At 51.9% G+C, this 22,075-nt stretch overlaps 2 protein-coding genes across 3 annotated transcripts; one reads left to right on the forward strand and one right to left on the reverse strand.

Annotated features, from left to right (window-relative positions):
* The first annotated feature begins 3,626 nt into the window (after window positions 1-3,626).
* crip1 (cysteine-rich protein 1) lies at window positions 3,627-6,478 on the forward strand. The gene is made up of 4 exons (XM_003962372.3): window positions 3,627-3,788; window positions 5,437-5,531; window positions 6,149-6,206; window positions 6,311-6,478. The coding sequence occupies exons 1-4, from the start codon at window positions 3,749-3,751 to the stop codon at window positions 6,346-6,348; spliced, it is 231 nt and encodes a 76-aa protein (XP_003962421.1). The 5' UTR covers window positions 3,627-3,748; the 3' UTR covers window positions 6,349-6,478.
* A 2,405-nt stretch (window positions 6,479-8,883) lies between these two features.
* On the reverse strand, window positions 8,884-22,030 carry mideasb (mitotic deacetylase associated SANT domain protein b). 2 transcript variants are annotated; one of them, XM_029832941.1, is made up of 13 exons: window positions 21,717-22,030; window positions 16,759-18,432; window positions 15,420-15,692; window positions 14,629-14,974; window positions 14,476-14,542; window positions 13,653-13,795; window positions 13,483-13,586; window positions 12,833-12,908; window positions 12,347-12,435; window positions 12,105-12,248; window positions 11,916-12,026; window positions 11,098-11,288; window positions 8,884-10,672 (listed from the first exon to the last, which is right to left on the reverse strand). In XM_029832941.1, the coding sequence occupies exons 2-13, from the start codon at window positions 18,241-18,243 to the stop codon at window positions 10,435-10,437; spliced, it is 3,267 nt and encodes a 1,088-aa protein (XP_029688801.1). In that variant the 5' UTR covers window positions 18,244-18,432; window positions 21,717-22,030; the 3' UTR covers window positions 8,884-10,434. The 2 variants fall into 2 exon arrangements, with proteins under 2 accessions (XP_029688801.1, XP_029688800.1); XM_029832940.1 differs by lacking the exon at window positions 21,717-22,030 and adding an exon at window positions 20,101-20,483.
* Window positions 22,031-22,075: the final 45 nt, after the last annotated feature.

A 22,075-nucleotide genomic window follows, 5' to 3' on the forward strand; every position in this document is an offset into this window, starting at 1 on the left:
GTTTTAGAAAGCACTCCTCTTCTTCTGAACATTAGCAGAACCCATTAGCTTGATGCTAAGCTCAGTAAAACAGAGATAAAATGTTGATGATTAGCCTTTTAGCATGGAACTTAGACACGGTTTTAGCTAACCCCAGCATCTCTTTCAACACCAGACGTTTAACAATTAAGCTTCACTTTAAACTTAGCAGGACCAACATTAAGAGCCTTTAGCCCAGCCTCCGTCCATCTGTAGCATGTCTATAGCATGCTAGGTGTATATAGGTTAGGCACCACAGAGATTGGCTGCTCATGAGGACGGTCCGTCCTCATGAGCATGAGTGTAGATTAGCTGGGAGTGACCTTCAGATCTGCATGTGTTCATCCTCTGTGGTGCCTAAACTACATACACGACCATGATCCGTCCGTCTGTAGCATGTCTTTAGCATGATTTATAGCCAGTGCTAATGTGCAGGCATATTATTTAGTGCAGAACCATTCGTTCGGTTACCGTGACTGCAGGACATCAGCGAAACTGCTTTAAGCTTTAAAGATTAAGCGAAAACCGCAGCCTGATGAAAACTGCTTGTTAGCAGAGCGATGGATGAGGAGAGCGGCCGTGTGGAGCAGCTGTCCCGCCTCCAGGCTGGATCAGTGAGGAGGACGGTCTCTCTGAAGGGCCCCCACACATGTGAGCGAGTCCTACTGGTCCTACTGGGAGAAGCCTCCTGTAAAAACACTCATGGACCAGGGGAGGAGGGTGTGCAACCAGGCCGGAGATGCTAAAGCTAGGAGAAGCGGAGCAGCTTGATGAGCTGATCTGACCCAGCTGGTCTCACTAATCAGCTGACTAAGGTCTATTTAAGCGCCGCTTTGTTGGGTGGGTCGAGTCTTCAGCCTCGAGAGGACTCAGTGGGCGCCAAAACATATCTGTGGGTTGTTTGATGAAGGTTTCTGTGATCTAGAGCGACCTTTGCCCCGAGCCTTTATGCTAGCTTAGCACAATCTTTGGGCAAATCCTCCAGCACAGTGAAACCCAGCAGCGGGTTTCCAGATTAGCCGCCAATCAACGCAGTTTGAACCTGCGTGGAAAGGTTACGAAAGCAGTTCCCTCTTCAAGGTCTGGGGTGTGAGACATTTAGTGGCGCTCATGATGGTTACTATGGTGACAGCGAAGGCCATTAATCTTCAAAGTCGCTTGGGAGGAAAAGTGGAAATACTAGCAGGGAGCAGCCAGAAGGAGAACATGTTCTGGCTAAGTACATTAGCAGCAGCACTTTTATACATTAGCAGAGTTCTGGTTTGCTGCTTGAACATTTATGGACTCTGAAGGGTCCAACACAGATCCAAGTGAACGGACCTTTGATGGTTTCCACATCTTTCCGTCAACGCACTTTCCTGACAGAACATCAAAGTGGGAGGGGGCGGGGCTTGAGTGAGTGGCAGGATGAGATGAGCTCTGAGATAAAGGAGGGGAGGAGGGCGTGCGCGGCTGGTTTTGAGATCCCCAGAGAGTCCGGGACCAGAGGAGCGTGAGCAGAATCATCGTGAAGAGACGCTAGCGGGCCCTGATGTCCCGAACGGCGAATTCAAAATAACTCAAAATAACCACAAACGTTCCTCCGTCTTAATAGGGGAAATGATCACATGGCCTCACCGGAAACCTGCGGGCGTTTCATTTCCTGTTGCTGCGGGGCCGCTGTCGCTATAGCAACAGACACAACTGCCCTGCCAATGGCTTGTTACCATGGAAACCACTGTTTGCAGAGCTGTTTATGTGCGAGAGCCTTCTGAGCGGGTGAATGGTGGCGTTCACGTCTGGTGTCGCTGCTGAACGCATCACGTCACTGAAAAAGGGTCAAACATGTCCCACATTCCTGAGGACAGGCGAGGGACACAATATTCACAGGAAATCTCTGGCGCTAATGTGATCCCACGCTAATTTTGGGGTGTGAATCAAGAAACCGAGAAGATCTCTGCAGATGTGTCCGTCTCTCCCCGTGAGGTCATCAAAGCATCAAAGGCGAGCTGATAAAGAGAGTCTGGACTGTGTCCGTCGCCCTGGTTACATGGGAACAACTGTCTGTGTGAGGTGTGATGCACCACCACGCAAGTCAGTCTAACGTTAACCTTAGCACAGTTTCTGGAGGGAAACCCAATGTTGCCATGGAAACCAGACACCCCCCCGACTAGACCTGAGCTGAGATCAGGTCCCTGTAGACCCAGTGCTTTATGGTGCCGACCTGTAGACCTGTAATCAGTACAGAAACCAGGAATTACTCGCCTGACCTGTTCAGCCTGATGAAACTACAGTCTGTAGTTTCCTTCTAAATCCCCTGACAGGGTCACCTGGGTCGACACCCTCTGACCTCAGGACTATGTGGTCCATCAATACACCAGCCCCGTCCTGATGAGGGGAACCCGTCCTGATGGAAGGGGGACCTGCCCTGATGAGGGGGACCCGTCCTGATGGAAGGGGGACCCGTCCTGATGGAACGGGGACCCGCCCTGATGAGGGGGACCCGTCCTGATGAGGGGGACCCGCCCTGATGAGGGGGACCCGTCCTGATGAGGGGGACCCGTCCTGATGGAAGGGGGACCCGTCCTGATGGAACGGGGACCCGCCCTGATGAGGGGGACCTGCCCTGATGAGGGGGACCCGTCCTGATGGAACGGGGACCCGCCCTGATGGAAGGGGGACCCGCCCTGATGAGGGGGACCCGCCCTGATGAGGGGGACCCGTCCTGATGAGGGGGACCCGCCCTGATGAGGGGGACCCGTCCTGATGAGGGGGACCCGTCCTGATGGAAGGGGGACCCGTCCTGATGGAACGGGGACCCGCCCTGATGAGGGGGACCTGCCCTGATGAGGGGGACCCGTCCTGATGGAACGGGGACCCGCCCTGATGGAAGGGGGACCCGTCCTGATGGAAGGGGGACCCGCCCTGATGAGGGGGACCCGTCCTGATGAGGGGGACCTGCCCTGATGAGGGGGACCCGTCCTGATGGAAGGGGGACCTGCCCTGATGAGGGGGACCCGTTGGTGCACCGCTGCAGCTCTTTCATGGGGTCACAGAGCAACATGGTGGTCCCTGACGGTCCGTCCTCATGTGTCGGTCAATAAACATGATTCATCAGCAGCGTTCGTTATCTATAAACCTGTGCGACCTGCGAGATAAAAACCATCCTAATTAAAGTGAGATTGTTTTATTGACTGGAGGCTCGCGTTGCTAACGCTAATGCTAACGCTAATGCTAACGTACCTGCAGTCAGAGCAGGAAGTGGATCATTCTGCTGAGGAGATCAGTGGCCGTCAGCCAAAAACGATTTTTTGACAAATGTCTCCTGTAAATCAGCATAGAAACAGCTAAGTTTTAGCCTCCCTGGAGGGGGACCCACCAGTATTTCCATGAACATCTGGCCGAGCGAAGTTTCAGATGAAGCTCAAACAGCATTTGTGCCTCAACTGTCGCCCGTCAGTGATAAAATGGGCTTAAAAAGATTAAAGATGATTCAAAATCAGCCTTTTTTAATCACCAGTAGCGGCTGGAGCTGAACCGTCCGACCCTCCTCTGTGATTCTGTGAACTCAGGCCTCTCCCACTGCTAGAAAAAAAACCCGAGTCGGAGTGGAACTATTTCCTCAGAGCTATAAATACAGGGCTGAGCGCACATCTGCACTTTACGGTGCGTCGTGTAGCGGCTAGCAGGTGTCTGTCTTCATCCAGGGGATAAACCGCTGCGTGTTTGCTCAGCTCAGACCAGAGGCGCCATGCCAAAGTGTCCAAATTGCGGGAAGGAGGTTTACTTTGGTGAGATTTCTGCATTCTTCTGCCTTCCTCGTGCTTTAAAACCAGTTCCTTGTTTTCTGCGTAGGAGGGGAAATGAGGGTTAGAGCGTTTTTTTTTTTAAAGGAGCTCAGAATGACAATGTGAAGATACACATGTAGCCACATGTCCTGCATATCTAGTGCTGGTAGAGACGAGCCTGAGACGAGCTCCAGAAACACAGAACCTCCTCGTAGTTGTCACAAATGTACACGTTTTATTGAAGCTTAGAAAGGATCTGAGGGTCTATTATGAGATACTGATGTTCCAGGACTACAGGCCAAATGACCGAGTCATGCTAGCTTCATGTGCTTTAGATAAATGTTAATATCTGGGTGTTTAAACTTAGTCAGTCACTGTGAGAAGATGCTCCCAGGCTGTTGCTAAATAAGAAGCTAATTTGTGACTGACTGCGGCAGCAGGAATGCTGCTTCCCATCCGTCTTCATTATGGAAAAATCTCTGCCAGCCAAAACAAGCAAAGTTAGAGCCAACAGAAAATGAAGCGGAGGCTAACGATACCGCCACGGCCTTTGTGTTCCTCGGCGCGCAGATGGAAGTGATTAGGCTACCACTGAAGGACGAGGGGGGATTTGGTCATCTTCCAACCAAAATTCAACCTTTCCACTGGCTGAACTTGTCCTTAATGAAGGTTGTAAAGATGCTAGCAGACTAAAGTGCTAACACGCTGGATGCCGGCGCAGACGCCACGCTTTAGTTATGCAAAACATGCAAAAGTGTTTTTCCAAACAAGGTTTAACAAAGATTCGTCCCTCAGCCTGTTAGCTTAGCGAAACATGGGGACTGCAAGCAGTCTAACATACTAGCTTGGTTTTTATTGTCTTTATTTATGCTAATTAAAAAAAATCTAAATTTAACTACATTCCCCAAATTTTCCTCAGCTCCAAAACAAATCTTTGATTGTGTGAAGGGGAATAATGCTGTATTTTGGCCTCCATAACGCTCTTTGATGCTAGCAGATAGCGGTAGCCAGCAGTGACGGATGGCCTCGCTGCATTTCCTCGGTGTCCTGGTTTGTTATTGGGGGCTAATTGGTCAGACTCTGGTTCCAGTTGTGCCACATGTGGAGGACCCGGCCTTTGACCCAGGCCTGGACAACAACCCTGTGCTTCTGCTGCTGGTTGCCTAATCTCTTATTTACAGGAAGAAAACACAAAGTGATGTCGCGGGGAGGTGGGGGTGGTGAGGGGAGGTGGGGGGGGGGGGGGTAGCTTCCTGTGAAACTACAGGTTTGACCTTCCCGCTGTCCTGGTTTATGTGAGGTTGGTATCAAGCTAGCTGAACCATTAGCGGTCTTAGTAGGACTGGTTATTTCTGACGGGTGTTTGTACAGCTCGTCCAGCAGATGAAGAGGTCGGGGGGGTTGGGGGGGCAGCGAGAGTCCTGTGGGACGGTGTGCACTCATTCCCCCTGAGCACCACGCCCAGAGAAAGGCCGCAGTTATCTGCAGGGAGTGTCCTTTATTGGGCTGAATGAGCTCAGCCTGAACTGTCTGAGACTGATTAACCGAGCGGCAGGGTGGACCCTTGTGACATCTCCATCCACACCGGTTCCCCATCTGGGTAAAGTCCACCGTCCGGGTAGTGACCCAGTGTTTTTGTGTGTGTTGCCAGCTGAGAAGGTGACATCACTGGGGAAGGACTGGCACAGGCCCTGCCTCCGCTGCCAGAAGTGCAAAAAGACGCTGGCGGCGGGCTCCCACGCCGAGGTGAGGCAACATCACATTTGTTCTCCAGGAAGGTGCAGCAGGCCCTCGCGTGTGTTTGTTTGTGACAGGACACCGTTGCCACGGCAACAAACACCGCACATTCCTCTTTTAGTCTCCTGCACAGAAAGTTGCATGAACTCGTGCTTCCTGCTTCCTGCTGCGTCGCCGTGTTGGCTCAAACGTGTTTTGTGGCTAGCTCGCGGCTAGCTAATTTTGCTATTGCGGAAAAAGAAACCAACATATTTACACACACACACACCAGTTAAGGAGAGTGAATCTGAATTTGACCCATATTTTACACCGTGAAAACACACAGGGGCCGTGGGGGCGGGGCCCCGCCCCCGGGTCCCCGTCCCCGGGGGCCCCGCCACCCTGCGCTACCTAGACCGGTTCCTTCTGAGCCACAAGTTGCCCAACTGGTCACAACAGTTCTTCGTTCACCAGGCAGTAAACATTAGAAATACCTTGTCAAAGTAATCCTAGACGTCCTGACGCCAAGAACAGAAGCTAGATGCTAACAGCCACGGAGCATCTTTTGCTAGCACTGATACGCCGGCATTTGCAGCTGAAAGTGCCTGGATTTGTGCACTGTTCTGATAAAAGTCATCCTCTTTCAGCACGATGGTAAACCCTACTGCCACAAACCCTGCTACGCTGCGCTGTTCGGACCAGGAGGTGAGCTAATTCTCCAGAAACCCTCTCAAAGCTCTGGTTAGCGGAAGCGGCCAGATGTGCCCCCGTGGTCGGCGTCTGACGCTGTTTGGTGCTTCCTTTTGCAGGATTCGGGCACGGAGGAGTTGAGAGTCATAAATATTAAAGAAATAAGCAACTGCTTCTTCATCGGGGTCCGGAACCAGACGGTTGCCTGGCAACCGCAGATGGCAGCAGATACAATCGGCACATTCTGATTCTAATGTAATAAAGAGCCTGTTAAGGTGGAAATTCCTGAGCTCTCCTGTTGTTTTTGTTGCCTCTTCTTGTTTTTCAGGTGCTAGTAGCCTGTGAGCGACAGCAAAAGGACATTTTTCTGCTATTAATAGTTATAAGCAGTTATAAACAGTTATAAGCCGTTATAAGCAGTTATAATATGCCATTATGTTGAAAATATGTGTCTTAAACAGTAAATGAAGCTTAGAATCCTCCGGATAGCTTTAAAATTCACACACAAACACATGTCAGGAACAGGAATCATCCTTTATAAACCAAAAATTAAAGGAAAAACCCTAAATTTCTCTGACTGTTATAGGGAAGGGGACAGCTCTGACTGTTGTTGTTCCTGTTGTCCACGTCCCAGGACCAGGAGCAGTTTGGATACATAAAAATACTTGCAGGGTCGTGCTGCTCCCTTCCAGAGAGGAAATACCTCCATAATGAGGGTTTCCATGACAACAACCCCAAACACAGCAGGAAGTGAGCAGCATCCTGGTTCCAGACCAACGTGGCTGTAGAAGGATGACCTTAAAAGGCCTGATAATATTTCTTTATTTTTTTTTTATTTTTTAATTTAATTTAATTTAATTTATTTTATATTATTTATTTTATTAAAGGTTTGTTAGCTAGCCCTGCTAGCGCCACTTCCTGTTGCTCCACTCGTGTTGCTTATCAATAAAGTTTTATTGAAGACAGGAAATCAAAGAGAGTTAGCATGAGGCGCTAATCCTCATCGTTAGCCACCGCCGCTGCGTCACCATAGCGACAGACACAAACAAGGCCTGACGGAGGCCCAGCTGTCGAGGCCGACCGGCAGCAGAATGTCAACTGGGCCAACTGGGAGCACTGGGAACGCTGGGGAGTGATGATGGGAATCAGAAAAGGTAGAAAAGGGAGGAAGGTTAGTCTGATGTGTCCTCACACCTGACTGTTGCTATGGTGATGTCATGTTTACGGCGTTACCATGGGAACGGTGTTGGTGTTACATAAACTGAGATAAGATAAATGATGGAGGGTAAACTGGTTATACTGGGACAGAGAGGATAAACCGACTGGTTATACTGGTTATACTGGGACAGAGAGGGTAAACTGACTGGTTATACTGGGACAGAGAGGATAAACAGACTGGTTATATTGGGATGTGGAGGATAAACAGACTGGTTATACTGGTTATACTGGGACCGAGAGGGTAAACTGACATTTGTGTGCAGAACCAGTCATTCTCCTCATATTAGGATGGAAGCTTTAATCTGGATCAGATGTTCGGGACACCACCCACCCAGCCTGGGATCAAAGGCGGCCGATCGTGGCGTGCTGCTCCTGCCAGAACATCATTACTGTTATCTGGAACATCTTTCCGAGGACGCCGGTCCTTATTTGAAGGAGAGAACTTAAATATTAGGATGTAAATCACGCAGGAACGCTGTGGCCCGTCTTAGAGTTTCCACTTCCCAACCTGTTGACGACCAATGTTAAAATCCCTCTTTCTGCTGTTGATTAGTGCTGGTGCACGTTTCTGGTTCCACTTCTGCGCCCCGACCCTTCGGATGTGTCCAAGCAGGCTTTGTGCAACTGTGAAAGCTCGTCAGGATCCAGAAATGATGCCTGCAGCGTGTGTGAGGCTGCCAGATCCTCCCTGACACACAGGCCCAGGAGAGAGCCTCCACCCTGGGCCAGACCATGACGATGTCCAGCCTCTTGGCCTTGATCTGGAGCCTAATAAACACTCTGGATGCACCTACAAAATGAATTTTACTCATTGAGGATTTCTAGCCTGCAGCTGTTTCCCTTTAAGAATCTCATCGCAGCGAGCATGAAGCTAAATTTTTAGCCCATTTGCTTACAATGTGTCTAAAAAGTAGAACTTCACTGGTCAAACTACCAATGAAGCTGTTTAGTTATTACATTATTAATAAAATATATCTGGCTCCTCAGATTCTTTATGCGGATGTTTTTAGTAATTATGAGCTCTATAAAAGAGGAAGAAGCCGGGTTAGCTACTTTTTATTGACATTCTTTAGAAGCAAAAGCTGGGTTTTAGACGCTCTGAACCTCTGCGCAGTTTATAGACGCCGGGCTTCAACTTCCGGTTAGATGGGCGCGTTTGCCAAGTGATTTTTGGGATCCTTTTGTGTGTCTTTTGGGAAATTATTGAATGATTTGAGCAGGAAAGATGACGCGGAGGTGAATAGTAGTTGCTTTGAGATGTCAAAGGAAATTAAGGTTAAAAAAATCTGCCTTTCTTCCTGTCCGGTCACGTTTGTCCACGCCGCTGGTACAACAGCGCCCCCTTCAGCTCTCTATAAGAACTGCGATGAGTGGACGCGTGCAGCTATGCTGCCCCCTTGTGGACTTTTAGGGGAACACACCCAGACTCAGTCACTGGCACACACTCCTTGATTAATCATACAGACACAAAAAATCCTGAAGAATGTTTTAAAACTTTAATATATAGTGCTTCATAAATCATTACTAAAATCACAGGTGGTAAAAATTAAACCGAAACGAATAAGTTACACCGTAGTAAAAAGCACTTGAGATTCTTTCCTTTTTCGTTAGTGTGAACCCCATATGAAAATAGCATAGAAAGTATGCAAACATACAGTTAAACTCTGATATATTGTCTAATCTTTAGCTAAATAAACCTTTTCTTTAACTTGAAATTGAAATTCCCTTAACCGGCAGGATGAGGAGTTTACAGCCATCAGTTTTCTGGAGTCGTGGCCTTGATTCAACAGCGTTTTTGTGAACATCCCCAATGAACCTCAAACCCAAATAAAAAGGAAATATAAATTAACATACCAAATATCTTAACAGTCTGCAAAATCCTGTCTTTTTTATCTCTGGTGTACAGTTTTAACCTCACACGCACACACACGCGCGCACACACACCCAGAGTCTGTGCATAGACCCAGGATTAACCTACGGAGCCACTTCAGCTCCCAACTCCCCTCTGTTTTGCCCTTTAAAGGAAGATAACCCCTTAACCTTTGCCCAGAGAACCCAGAAGAACATGTTCACGCCAGGCTGGTGTCTGTTTTTTTTTAAAAAAAACCTTTTCAACAGTCAGAGGCGACCATACGAGCGGCCGGGGAAGATGGGTCGACTTGCTCTATTGCACATTTCTGCCTTTTCTTCATCTCTGGCTTCCAAAAGAAGAACAAAATCTCACAGTAATAAAACAGGCAGCGTGTAGTATCTGTTTAAATAATAACAATAATTAAAAAAAGAGGAGCAAAATAAGATACAGACGAGTACGAAAAAGCGCTCTGTTAAACTGCAGCCAAAAACCAGGATGTAATAATTGTAATAACCATCGTCAACATGAATATTCACAGAAACATCAACTATAATTCAGCTACACAGGCGGAAGAGATGACACTGACCTGTTTATGTGTTTATATAGATATAAAAAACAACAACATTGGAAAATTGATTGTCATTTTACCATAAAAAGTATCGAAACATCAACAGTGAGGAGCAAAAACTACAAAAAGTCGAGGGGGGGGGGGTCATAGAACTGGAGACTGACGGGAGGGGGTGTGGCCACCCGGGGGGCGAGGTGCATCGGTGAAAGCTTTGGACAGCTTTGGCGTGCAGGAGAGCGGCGAGAAACAAAGGCAACGGTTTGCACGCGTCCATCAGAGGTGCAACCCGCAATCCGTTCAAATTGGAGGGGGGTCGGGGGTGTTAAGTGCTGAGGAAGCTGCGGCCTGGAGGACAGCGCCAGGAGGTGCGGCGGCGTGGCTGTGATCTGAGCCCTGTGAGGAAGAGAGAACTCTTGCAAAGGAGTAAAGGGGCGTCGGTGAGTTCTGGACAGCGTGGACACGCTCGGTCCAGGCAGGCGGAGACACACGCTCGCGGGCGGAAGCCCGTCCCTGAATATGGCGAGCGGACGTCTGGTTCTACGGAATTCACAGACTTCTGAGCCCCTCCTCCCACTCCGGTTGACGAGGAGGCGCCGCCCGGACCGTTACTGCCAGTCTTCGTCCTCCACGTCCTCCCCGTCTGACGAATCGTCATTGGTGCTGTCCCCGCTCATCTGCCGGGAGCCGTTCTGCTGGCGAGCGGCCAGGACGGCGGCGGCCTCGGCGGCGGCCCTGGCCGCCGCCCGCTCCTCGGCTTCTTTCTGCCGCAGCGCCGCCGCCTTCTTCTCCTGCTCGGCGTGACTCTTCATGTGAGCGCTGCGGCTCTTCACCTTGTAGAAGATCCTGCAGAAATCACAGGAAATCTGTGTTCTTACACCAATCGGAGCGCCAAAGACGGCCGCCTGAGAACAACCGGTGCCTCGGGAAATGTGCAGCCGTCACTAGCTGTGGCGGAAGAGTCTAAATTATGGATGCTGGGCTGACTGGAACAGTACTGGTGATCTATAACGAGCTGTGGAGAGGGTGAGAGCAGCTCTTGTCCAGTTACTGGGCCGCTCTGGCTCCGTGTGGAATAACCTGCCGTTGCTGTTGCTAGGACACGCTGGCAGTGGCGAAGGCCTGAGGATGGGCTGCTATTTCACCCGACCACGCACAACACTCGTCTCTGTAAGCCGGGAGAGGCGCTCACCCAGAGTTCAAATTCAACACTCGGTGTCCTCCGGCCTGCTTACATAAACAACCCGCCGACCATCCATCTGACCACTGACCTGCCGCATTTCTTGCAGGGGAACTCTCCCTCGGGTCCCGCTGTGGCTTTGTTGCCCGCTGAAGGGCCCGTCCTGCGAGCGTTGACATCATAGCGGACTTTGGGGGCAGGGTGAGGGGGGTGGATGACCCGCGACATGGGCTGGGCCCTCCCCAGCTCCTCGTGGCCTTTCATGATCAAGACGGTTCCAGGCTGTGAACAAAAAAAAAAAGAGAGTGTGACTCAATCAATAAGTAGTATGTAAGCGTGAAAAACTCGTGTGGACTATTTAAATCAATAGGCTGAGTCTTTGAAGTGGTCAATGAGGGGAAAAACGGCGTGATGTCAAGTTCGAGAGGTCGTTATCCCCGAACATTCCACCAGGGGGCAGCACATCCAATCAGGAGATTTGCAGAATTGAAAAGCGGTAAAAAAAGCAGAGAAACCTAACTAGAAACATGTTGAGTTCTCTCCCAGAGCATCTTAAATATCGACATGTTTAGTTTAGTAATGATGCAGTAGCGGTGCATCCCCACCGTGACCCGGTGAAAACACCCGTCTTCCTATCACTTCATGACTCATGAATTTCAGGTGTATTTTTAGGTGTTGCAAATACTTTCTCTTCCATTTTCACGAGCGACCCTCCAGAATCTTCCCCTCAAAGTATCGTGTTCTTTGAGGGGACTTTTTCCGAAAGCAGGTGCAGGAAACAGCAGGTCATCCGATATTTGGGCAGAGAGACTAACGCTGTCAACAAGTGGGGACAATATGTTTTTCTGTCTGTTCCTGCTGATTTGGCGCCCTTTCTGGTGCGCGCATCGTTACTAATTTCACACTCACATTGTGAGTGGGCTGCAGCGTGTGTGTCACGCTGCTGGGGTCCGCTTCCTGTTTCCTGTCAGCTGACCCTTCCCACTTCCTGCTGTCTTCCTCCTGCTGCGGCTCCAGTCTCTGAGCAACCAAAAAGAAGTCGTTTAACATGCGAGCTTTTGTAACTTTACTCCACCACGTTCCGCAGGGGGTCCCGACCTTGTGGTCCGTGTCCTCCTCGCCGCTCCTGCTCTCAGCGGGCTCGGCCTCGCCGTACAGCAGCGTCCCATTGCGGCCGATTTTGACGTGTTTCTTGTAGGTGTAGTAAAACTCCACGCACTGCGCCACTGTCTTGGTGACCACCTGTGAACCACACGCGGGGGCCGTTAGCACCAGCTCTGTCCCCCGTCGCTGCAGACGGAGGGAACTGTTACGGCGGGTTTAATTCCTGCACCAGGTACCTGTTTCTGCACCATGAAGAAGTCCTTCTTATAGGCTGTGATGCCTTTGTTGAACTGGCGTCTCTCAGCTGCAGTCCAGCTGTCTGATCCTGGGGGGGGGCAGCGAGACTTTTAAAGAAGCAACACGCAGCGCTCAACAAGTCGCAGCTTCTCCTCGGTGCTCTGAATGTGTGACAATCCCACCCGCCTTTAAAAACCACACACGCAGTCAAATCTGCCAAAAACAATGAGCCTACTGTCTTCTGCCAGGGATTAACCACATGCTGTAGCCACCCCCACAGCATGTCGGCCCTGACAATCCTCCAGTCGCCTGCCCACCCCCCCACCGCCACAGTCCCGACACTCTCGCCGCTGCAGCTGCCTCCTTCTCCCCCTCACTCGCGGGTTGCACAAGGGGGAAAAAGAGGCAGTGAAAGCGAGTCCGACACATCCGCCCGACAGAGCGGAGCGCGAGCGTGCACGCAGGTTATTTTTAGCTTTATTTACCTGAGTAGTGGTAATTTGCCAGATGATGAGATGTGGACAGAACTGGGTTTTTCAACATCAGGAGGGACAGAGCAGCCTGGAAGGACAACAAAGTGGTTGTTAGGACACTTCCTGTTACAGGAAGCAAACCGTGCGGCAGAATAAACCATAAACCCGTACTGCCAACAGGTAACCGGGCAGCGGAGCCACCTCTCATTTCATGCTCGGATCAGGTGTCAGGAGCAGCTGTGCGGGATGCTTCTGTTTTAACAAACACTTCTATTCTTTGGAGAAGAGGCCGTCTGTGCATTCTGAAAGACGGGCTGCTGCTGCTGGAGAGTGGGCGCTTTGACACCCCCCCATATGTGGTTTCCTTGACAACGCTGGACCAGTGCTGGTGGCTGGGGCCTGAAATCTTCACCGGAGCGTTCGGACTGCCCGAGAGTCACAGGTCTTCAGTGACGGAGGGCCTGACGGAGCTTTGCTCCGCCACGCCGTGAGCGGAACGTCCCTTGTGATTGGTCACATGATCAGGCTCCAGCAATTCTCATGTCTCATGTTTTAATTCTCAGCACAGGGACATCCACTCAAATTTACTTTTCATGTTGGATCAAACAGTCACAGAACCAGTCTGACTGGTGTGTGTGTGTGTGGGGGGGGCAGATGCTCACCATGATGTCTCCCTTGCACTGGTGCAGGCAGTGGTGAGCCAGCTCCTGGTTGGTGCCGCCACCGTAGAAGACGCTGGAGCAGGCCAGGTGCATGAGGTCGTTCACTGTGACGAGGAGAGCTTTTAACATACGATCTGTCTGAATCCGTGGACGTCTGGTGCTCTCCTGACCTTTCTGCTGGTAGTCCTGCTTCTCCTCCAGCTGATTAAGGGGGGCCCAGACCAGCTCCGCTCCGTGGTGGTCCAGCTCCACGGCCGACCGCTGCCGCAGCTCCGGCACCTCTGCCTGGTACCGAGAGCCGATGTTTATCCGTCTGGGGAGAGAGGCGGGGCCGTGATCACTGCAGCCTGAACCCAAACTCTGAGGGTTACAACCCTGCACTACAGCAGAGACGCTGCATCTCCGGTGGGTTGAACATCACCTCAAACCAGTGGAAATCACCCAAACAATCCTGAGCTTGCCCTCCCCTCCCCCCGCAGTGTGTGTTTATTCCTCCCCTGAGGAGGGTGGGCTGTTATGAGTTCAAACGTGTTTCTGTGGAAACATAGGAGGCCCGGCTACAGCCCCGATGTACGAGAGGCCTCATACACACAGATGAACGCTGCAGAAACACGCCGAGTCTGTGGACACGCAGCCGAAAGGTTAAAACAAGTGGCAGTTATTTACCAAAAGCTGAGGGATTCATGGGGACTCTTAAATCGACCCGGTATCCTGACATCTCTGCTGCACGTGTGCAGACTCGTACTCTCGGTATCAGATGACATCAGCCTGCTTCCTCATTAAAGCCGCTTCCTCTGTCGTTAGACGGCCTCATTTAAATAAACTGCCCCGAGTGTTGCTACGGTAACCGCAAATCCTCAAATTAACCAGGGGATCTTACTCATAATTTATAATAAAAGTGCCCGGTTTGACTGCTGTGAGGCGACAGCAGGTTATTGGTGTGTAACATCAGGATGTAAGGCCGAAGGCCGGTGTCAGTGCTGGGACACTCACGGCTCACTGCTGACAGGAGTGGCCTCGCCCATCGCAGACAGGACCGGTGGCGTGATGTCGCAGCTGTCTGAAGGAGAGGCAACACAAGCCGCGTTCACTAACAATTCAAACCATATTCAAACTGAATCCCCTCAAACTTCTGGGTGAACTCACTGGAACGCAACAGGCTGCGGGTTGCCGATTTGGGGGTGGCCGGAGGCGGCAGGCCCTGGCCGCTGGCGGCGGCGGCGGCGGAGGACAGGAAGGTGGAGAAGTAGAGGCCGGAGCCTTCGCGGACGGGGCTGAGGATGGGCGGTGGCGTGTAGGGCGGCATGGTGAGAGGGTTGTCGGCGAGCCGGACAGGGGAGCGCAGGTGGCTCTGGTAGGGGGTGATGCTGGAGTAGACGGGAGGGGCGATGAATACGCTGGGCTTGGGCGGTGGGATGAAGAGCGGCTCTGGCCGGGGGCGTCTTTTGCACTTTTTGCTTTCGTCGTCCTTCTCTCCCTCCGTGCCTCCATTCTGATAAGGAAAAGAGTGAATTCTCATACAGCTGACACAGCAGACACTCACCTGATGCGAGATACAGGTGTGACTTAGCGGGCTAAAGAAAGCCACCCCCCCCCCCGCAGCGATAGTGGTAAAAGCAAGGGCAACCCAACCTTCCACTGTAGGGTACATAATGTACAGGACAACAGGGCCAAATCCTGATAATCTTTTTGATCTGGGACACTGCAACCCCCCTCAACGTGAGACACGGAAAGGGAAAACTGTACACAACTGAAATGGGGGCAGGGGAGACATGAAGCCCCAGTGGGGGAGGGGAGAGCAGTGTGGGGTGGCGTGGAATAAATGCAAAGATGTAATCGCAGCAGCTAAGACACAGTGGAGATCAGAAGAGCCCCCGTTTTTATCTAATCTGATAAAAATATCTGAACAGAACTGGGATTATCACAGATGCACCCACTTGTTCCGAGCTCTCCGACAGCGAGTTCCTCAGAGAACGCCTGCGAGTGACGATGACAGAGGGCTTGTGGTCGTCCCGGCCAGGTTCCTGGTGGTTTGAAGGCCTGGGGGCCCAGCTGGAAGCCGGGCCCAAGTCGTCGCTGTCCGGAGAGGAGGGATCCTGCCTCCGCACCGGCACAGACACGGGGATGATGAGAGGGAGGAGGCCATCTTCTCGGGCCCGCTTGGAGCTCAGACCCTCCGAATCGGTGGGACTCCAGGGCCTGTGGGGCTCCTAAAGCAGGTCAAAGCCATAATCTGTAAATGTTCAGGCCGTCTACTTAAAAACCCTCAAGTGGAGGAGCCGCACGTCACAGTCAGGCCCAACGCACTCTCACTGTCACTCTCAGGTGTCTCGACAAAGTCACTTCACTGCAAAGAATCCCAAATATTCTGCCAGAACCAGGCAGGGAAAAAGAGCTAAAATAGTCCTAAATTCCCATTAAAGCGACAGTCGCATCTTATAAGTCAGTCACAGAGGTCTGCCGTGCGCCGCGGTGGCTGAATGCCTTCTAAACCCCCACATCACAGGCCGCACACATGCATTCTGTTACCCCGCTTCGTGGCGCGCCGCCCGGCCAAAGCTACGCTGCATCTGCGCACAATATTGCCGGTGGAAAACTCCAGCCCCTGCACCGCAGCAGCGGAGAGAAATTCTGCTGAGCTCTGCATGCACGGCAACCCTGCACCCCCCCCCCCCACCCCCCACCCCCCACATGCATAAAGGCAGGCAGGGAGGGGCGCAGGGGCAGACAAGGCTGGGCTGGAGTTTCTTGCCTTTGATGGAAGGTGGGGGGGAGGTGTGCAGGCCTGTAACCAAACACAGCGTCTATATAATCGGCCCGAGCTAACGGCACGAACACTGACTCAGAGCTGTTTGTGCAACTTGTTGCACAACCCAGACATCCAGCACATAAACACAGATAAGTACCAGGTATACAGAAATTTATCAACTTTGTTCACCAAAATCAATGACTTCCATGAATATCTGAGCTGGAAGCTCACTCTGGGTGTGTGTCTCTGTGGGGCACAGCTCACGTCTGTGGCGTGTGTTTTGCTGGGTGTTGATTACATTCAGCATTTCGGCACATTAGTCACACACAACAACGCGTTGGCAGTTTTCCTGCCGTTTGCAAGGGGCCATTTGTTCCCGTTCCCATTCTTGCTAGGGGATCTAAAGTCCCACCACAATTAAACCCTCTGCTAACTCTCGGAGTAGATTAGGGCTTCCCGCTTGCCGCGAGAGGTGGGATATAAACTGCCGTACAACCGTGTGGAGAGGAGAGGAAATGGTTACTTACGTGAGAGGGCAGCGACTCCATCTCTGAGGCCTTCTGTGCGAGGGTCTCCAGGTTGACCTCCTGGGACACCCTGCGTTTCCTGCGTGTGCTCTGGATGACTCCTGTCGGGGCTGCCTGGACGTCACATGCTCCGTTCTGGGAGCCCTGAGTCTCCGGTGCGCTCTGCTCGGATGAGGCCAGGAGGAAAGGGTTGTCGGACGGCGCTCCGCCCTCCTTCGAGAGCCGGCGCGATCTTCGGACCTGTGTCTGAGACTGGAGCTGCGTCTGGTACAGGGGCTCTGACTGCAGGGGGGGCTGTAGAGGGTCCGACGGCTGCTGGGGCTCCGGGGTGATGTCCTGGATGATCGGCTCCTGGATGTTCAGCGGCGCTGGAGCGGAGGACTCCTGGGAGTGGACCACCACCGGCTGTGGATGTGGGTGTGGGTGAGGGTGCGCGTTTTGTGTTGCGGGGTAATAGTCAAGCACATGAGGGTTTTGTTGTTGCAACTGCTGATGCTGCATTTGCTGCAGGTTCTGGAGCTGTTGTTGCTGTACCTTTTGTTGCTGCTGCTCGTGCTGCTGCTGCAGCTGCACGTGGTGCTGGATGATCTGCTGTTGCTGGATCTGTTGGTGCTGCTGCTGAATCTGCTGCTGGATTATGTGTTGCTGCTGCTGCTGCTGCTGCTGCTGGCATATTTGCTCTTGCTTCTGCAGCTGCTGCAACTGCTGTGGGGGTTTTGCCTGCGTTGAATAAATAGGTGGATTAGGTAGGGTTGTCCGGTTGCCCTGGAAGGCCTGGTAGTAGGCTGGCAGGTGCTGCTTGGGCTGACCAAAGGCCAGCTGGAAAGGCTGCAGCACTGAACTCCCCCCTGGGTGCGATGCGCTGTGTTGCTGGGCATTCAGAGCCCCCGGCTTTAGAGTCTCCTGAAAGGTCGGACCCTGCTGCTGCCAGTCCAGCGCCCGGACCTTGACCGCATCCCTGTAGGTGTCGGCAGCCGAGTTGGGCAGCTTGTCTGCAACTCTGCCGGGAGGCGGCTGGTGCTGCTGGAGCCCAGAAGCCTCGTGCATGGACTTTGCGAAGGCGTTCTGGTTCCTGGAGTCGGTGACGTTGACACCTCCGATGTAATTGGCCATGTTTTGTCCCCAGCTGGGCATGGTGTTCCAGGACACGGCTCTCTGCTGTTGGGACTGCTGCTGAGTGGGCTCCTGCTGGGCCCACTTCATGGGCACAGTCTGCTGAAAGTGACCCCTGCTCTGATCACCCTTGTCCGGGCTGAATATGACAGAGTTGAGGTACATCTGAGGGGCCTCCGGATTGGACGTTACGGTACTCGCCGCCTCGCTCTGTCCGGGGTCTGAAGCGCCGCCGCCTGGGACATAATAGGACCCCTCGGGGTGCTGAGAAGTCTCCTTCATCCCTAAGCTTTGTTCGTTGAAGAAAGTGATGCGCTTGCCTGTTCTTTTGCTGCCTGGTTTCTGCTGGGCTGGCACGCTCATGACGGGCATGAGAGCCTGCTGCTTCTGTTCAACGCCGCGCAAGCCGAGTCTGAGAACAATAAAACCGCCAAACCCAAGCCCGCCCTGGAAATGTAAGCCGAAGTGAAAGTGGATCTTCTTCCTTCTGCAGCTCTTTGCTAGCCTGGAGTGTGCAGCTCTGAAGAAGTCAGCTTGGTCTTCTCACTCAATTGCAACACCCTGCACAGAAAAAAGAAAGAGGTCAAGGATGGAGTCATCTGTCTGAAGGGGTCACCACAGGGTGGGTGTGGGGGGGGGGGGGGGGGGGGGGGGGGGGGCTCATTATTACCCCGCCTCAGCTATACAAGAACCTGCTGGTCGCCTTTGACTACAACAGACCCCCACTGAAAGAGTTTAAAGGTAAACAGCGTCATTCTTCACACAGCTCACGACATACAGATGTAATCCGGCCTGCACGCCGAATCTGGGAGGTGGTTATTACAGCTTAATCAATACTTCCTGGAAATGACTTTCCAAGACATTACTGCGTCACAGCTCATGATGGGATGTGACACCGGCGGGACGCACCGGAAAACAAGGCCAAATCCCGCAGCACTGCTTCATCAGGCAGAGCGGATTCGGGCTCTTCTGAGTTGCGCGAGCAGGATTGAGCCTGCGACCTTTGAACCGCGGCTGCAGACTCAGAGAGGAAGAGCGGCTGAAAGTGAGCAAGCATGAGTCACGATGACACGTGCAACGAGCCGGGAGGAAAGGGGAGCGCAAGAAAAAAAAAGTCACCACGGCCTCGCAGGCTTTCGTGGCTTTTTGGAGCTCTTGCTAATCACCATGGAAACCCGCCACCATTATCAAAAGTATGGCAGGACGGCGAGGTTTGGCAACAGATTTTGACATGATCCAATCTGCCACAGATCCTAACTGTTGGGATCCAGTGAACAGGGAGCCTTTGTTACAGATAGAAATGACAGATTACACAAATTAGCAGCAAAAGGCCATATCTGCCGTGCAGGGAGTGACTGACAATCCTCGACGTTTACTCCAGTGGCCCAGTAAAACGCAAGCTTCCTAAAATAGACGGCTGCAGCTGTTCAGATCCTGCACTGGCTCCAGGGCACCGTGGACCGACAAAACACAGCGACCGTGCAGCGTGTGTGCACCATCACTGGCGTGAGAACTCCTATAGATAAACATGTCATCAAACCTTACGAAACATCCGACCTGGGAAAAGGGTGCACATGACTAAATGACACGTTCCCGGTGGTGCGTGAGCGTCCACGTTGTGGCGCGACCCGTCCACCAAAACCACCCGAGGTGAGGGATCATCGTGACGCATCGTCGGTGCAACCTCGGGCGAGCCTGGGCTTTAACTCAATAAACAATGTAACAGGGTAAATTGGCTTAAGATGAATGTCAGGCAGCATTAGCCGCCCTAATCCATCGCCCGTGTGGCGCACACTAGCGACCACAATGAAGGCCTCCATCGTGCAAGGCACGCAAACACGGCGGGGGCAAAACACGCAGTCCTCCAGAGGCAAGACTCTTGCCGGGTCCCCCTCCAGCCACCACACCGCCAGGCAGCTCGGCTCCGTTCACGGGAGAGCCTTTGTTGCAGGAAACGGATTATGGCCACGGCCGGTTGCACCACAGCATGCCAACAATGCAGAGCAGAGCTGTGTGGCACGGCTAATAAACCGTCTCCGGAGTCAAATTTAACTTGTCAGCGAGGCTAACGCGCTCGGTGCCTGGTTGTGACCATCTCGAACCGTCAGATCCGCGCCAGTGCGCGCCCAGTTCTCCCCGGCGAGGTAAACAAAACTTTGTCCGCCAGCTTCGGCCACAATAACATGCAGAGCGGAGCACAACAACAGCGGCACAGCCGTCGATACTCACCGCGCTCGCCGCCGCTGGCGGCAGCTCTGCCCGTGGATACGCACACTCTCAGCCCCGGAGAGCCGCCACGATCCAGCCCTGCTGCGATGACTGCACACATCCCCGAGGTTGACTCATGCTATGCCGCTGACCTCACTCGCTCCCCCCTTCCTCACCCCCAGGTTGTAAAGTCAGAGGAGAAAGCAGGGCTCGACGTCCGCGCGTAAACAGTCCGCGAGCGCAGCGCTAATCTGCAGAAGCGCGGGCGCATTTCCGCCGCTGTCCGTTGCACATTATTGCACGGGGATTGCACACGCACACACACAAACACGCGCACACACAGGCAATGCGGCCCTTTTTCTTTGCTGTACGTCGTCTCAGTATCTCTGTTGGTCTTGTGACCCCCCCCCCTCCTTCTTCCTCCCTGCCCAGCTACCAGCTCTGTGGCCACGCCCACTTCCATGCCCATATAAGGCCTTCCTCCAACGTGAGCGGCGCTGTAATTTACGGCGCAAGATCCTTCTCATTCTTTGCGGGAAATTCCAACACATGGGAGGATGGAGGGGAAGGTCACACCCGGCTCCTTTCAGTTTAGCTTTCTTTTTTTTCCCTCCCCCCTTCCAAACTTCCCTTTTCTGACGAATTTCTTCTCAAAATTGGAAGCGCAGGATATGGAAAGGGTAACAGAATGTATAGAGTTGAAACTGGAAAGACTGCGTTGCTCAGAGGAAAGGGATTGGTCTAATCAGAGGGTTGCAGGCTCCAATCCCTTATCTGTTGATGTGCAGATAAGTGCTGTGATACTTATAACTGTGCATCTGGGAGTTGAAGAATCACCTTTAAATCACATTCAGCTGTTTTAACAATTACTTTTGTCATCACATGAGCTGACAGTTAGAGTATTCACAGGCAAGTATCTATAAACTGAGAGAGAAAGAAAAGCAGCACTTTTCAGTAGTCGGCTAATTTGTGCAACTTTACTCCGACTTCCGCTCGGCTAATAATCCAACTGATGGCAGCTTGTCATGCACGGTGCATAAAAACGTAACCAAACAGATTAAACAGCTTGGAAGATATTTACACTAGTTTGTGGATTTAGCTCCAAGGCCCAGTTGTTCCAGTGTGCATTACACCTCAGCACCGAAAACAAAGTGACTCCTGCAAATAATAATGCACAGTTAGTGTCCCCCATAGGTTGTGGTGTCCTCTTTCATCCAGACTCTGCAAAGTTTCACTCTGAGCCTTAAAATAATGTGCAAACTCTAAAACGTTTACGTGCATCATCCTGTTGGCACCAAGTCGTTGACGTGGTTTTGTGGCATTCATCTTATGTCACTGCTGATATGTGTGCAGCCCTTGGTTAAAGGTTGGACAGTATAAGGTATAACTTTCTCCTACTGGCATCAGTTCTATTTTCTTGGCAAGTGTAACTATGAGAATAATGAAATTACGAAAATGTATGACTCAAACCTTGTGGGGATTTTCTGAAATTATGAAATTGACGTGTTTCTCTCTGCAACTGCACAGAAGTCTCAGGGCTAATGTGGCTACTAGCTGCATTTTACTTCTCAAATTGCCCCATAAACGCAACCAACAGCATTTGTCATGCACAAGCTAACAGACCTATCAGTACTTACATTGAAGTCCGTCTTCCCGTGGCATTTGTCTTCATTGCCCTGTCACCATGGTGCTTGCAACTGCTAAACATGGCAACTGAGCTAACAGAGGAGCCACCGTGGTGCTAATGAGACAACATCACTTTAACTTTGTTTCCAGGTCCCGGCTTGACTCGGTCGACACTGTTACTATCGGAGACCTGACGGAACTAACGGAGTGCATTGATAACGTCGACCTTCATGACAAACCTACGGGATGAATACGTTCAGCAACAGCAGATTTCATTAACTAGAAGAATAAAATAGTGATGGTATAAACTGCGTAGCTGATATAGCTCGACCGCATCTATTGCATGAAAGAACATCGTTCTATGTTTAGC

Source organism: Takifugu rubripes, chromosome 2 (genome assembly GCF_901000725.2).
Source record: "Takifugu rubripes chromosome 2, fTakRub1.2, whole genome shotgun sequence".
NCBI classification, from domain to species: domain Eukaryota; kingdom Metazoa; phylum Chordata; class Actinopteri; order Tetraodontiformes; family Tetraodontidae; genus Takifugu; species Takifugu rubripes.

Coding starts and splice junctions, on each gene's coding strand:
- mideasb (XM_029832941.1), bottom strand. CDS start 18,243: ATGCCCGTCATGAGCGTGCCAGCCCAGCAGAAACCAGGCAGCAAAAGA. Junction 14,543..14,628: donor CCGCAGCCTGTTGCGTTCCA/GTGAGTTCACCC, acceptor CCTCTCCTTCAG/ACAGCTGCGACATCACGCCA. Junction 12,249..12,346: donor TCTTCATGGTGCAGAAACAG/GTACCTGGTGCA, acceptor TGTGGTTCACAG/GTGGTCACCAAGACAGTGGC.
- crip1 (XM_003962372.3), top strand. CDS start 3,749: ATGCCAAAGTGTCCAAATTGCGGGAAGGAGGTTTACTTTG. Junction 3,789..5,436: donor CGGGAAGGAGGTTTACTTTG/GTGAGATTTCTG, acceptor GTGTGTTGCCAG/CTGAGAAGGTGACATCACTG. Junction 5,532..6,148: donor CGGCGGGCTCCCACGCCGAG/GTGAGGCAACAT, acceptor ATCCTCTTTCAG/CACGATGGTAAACCCTACTG.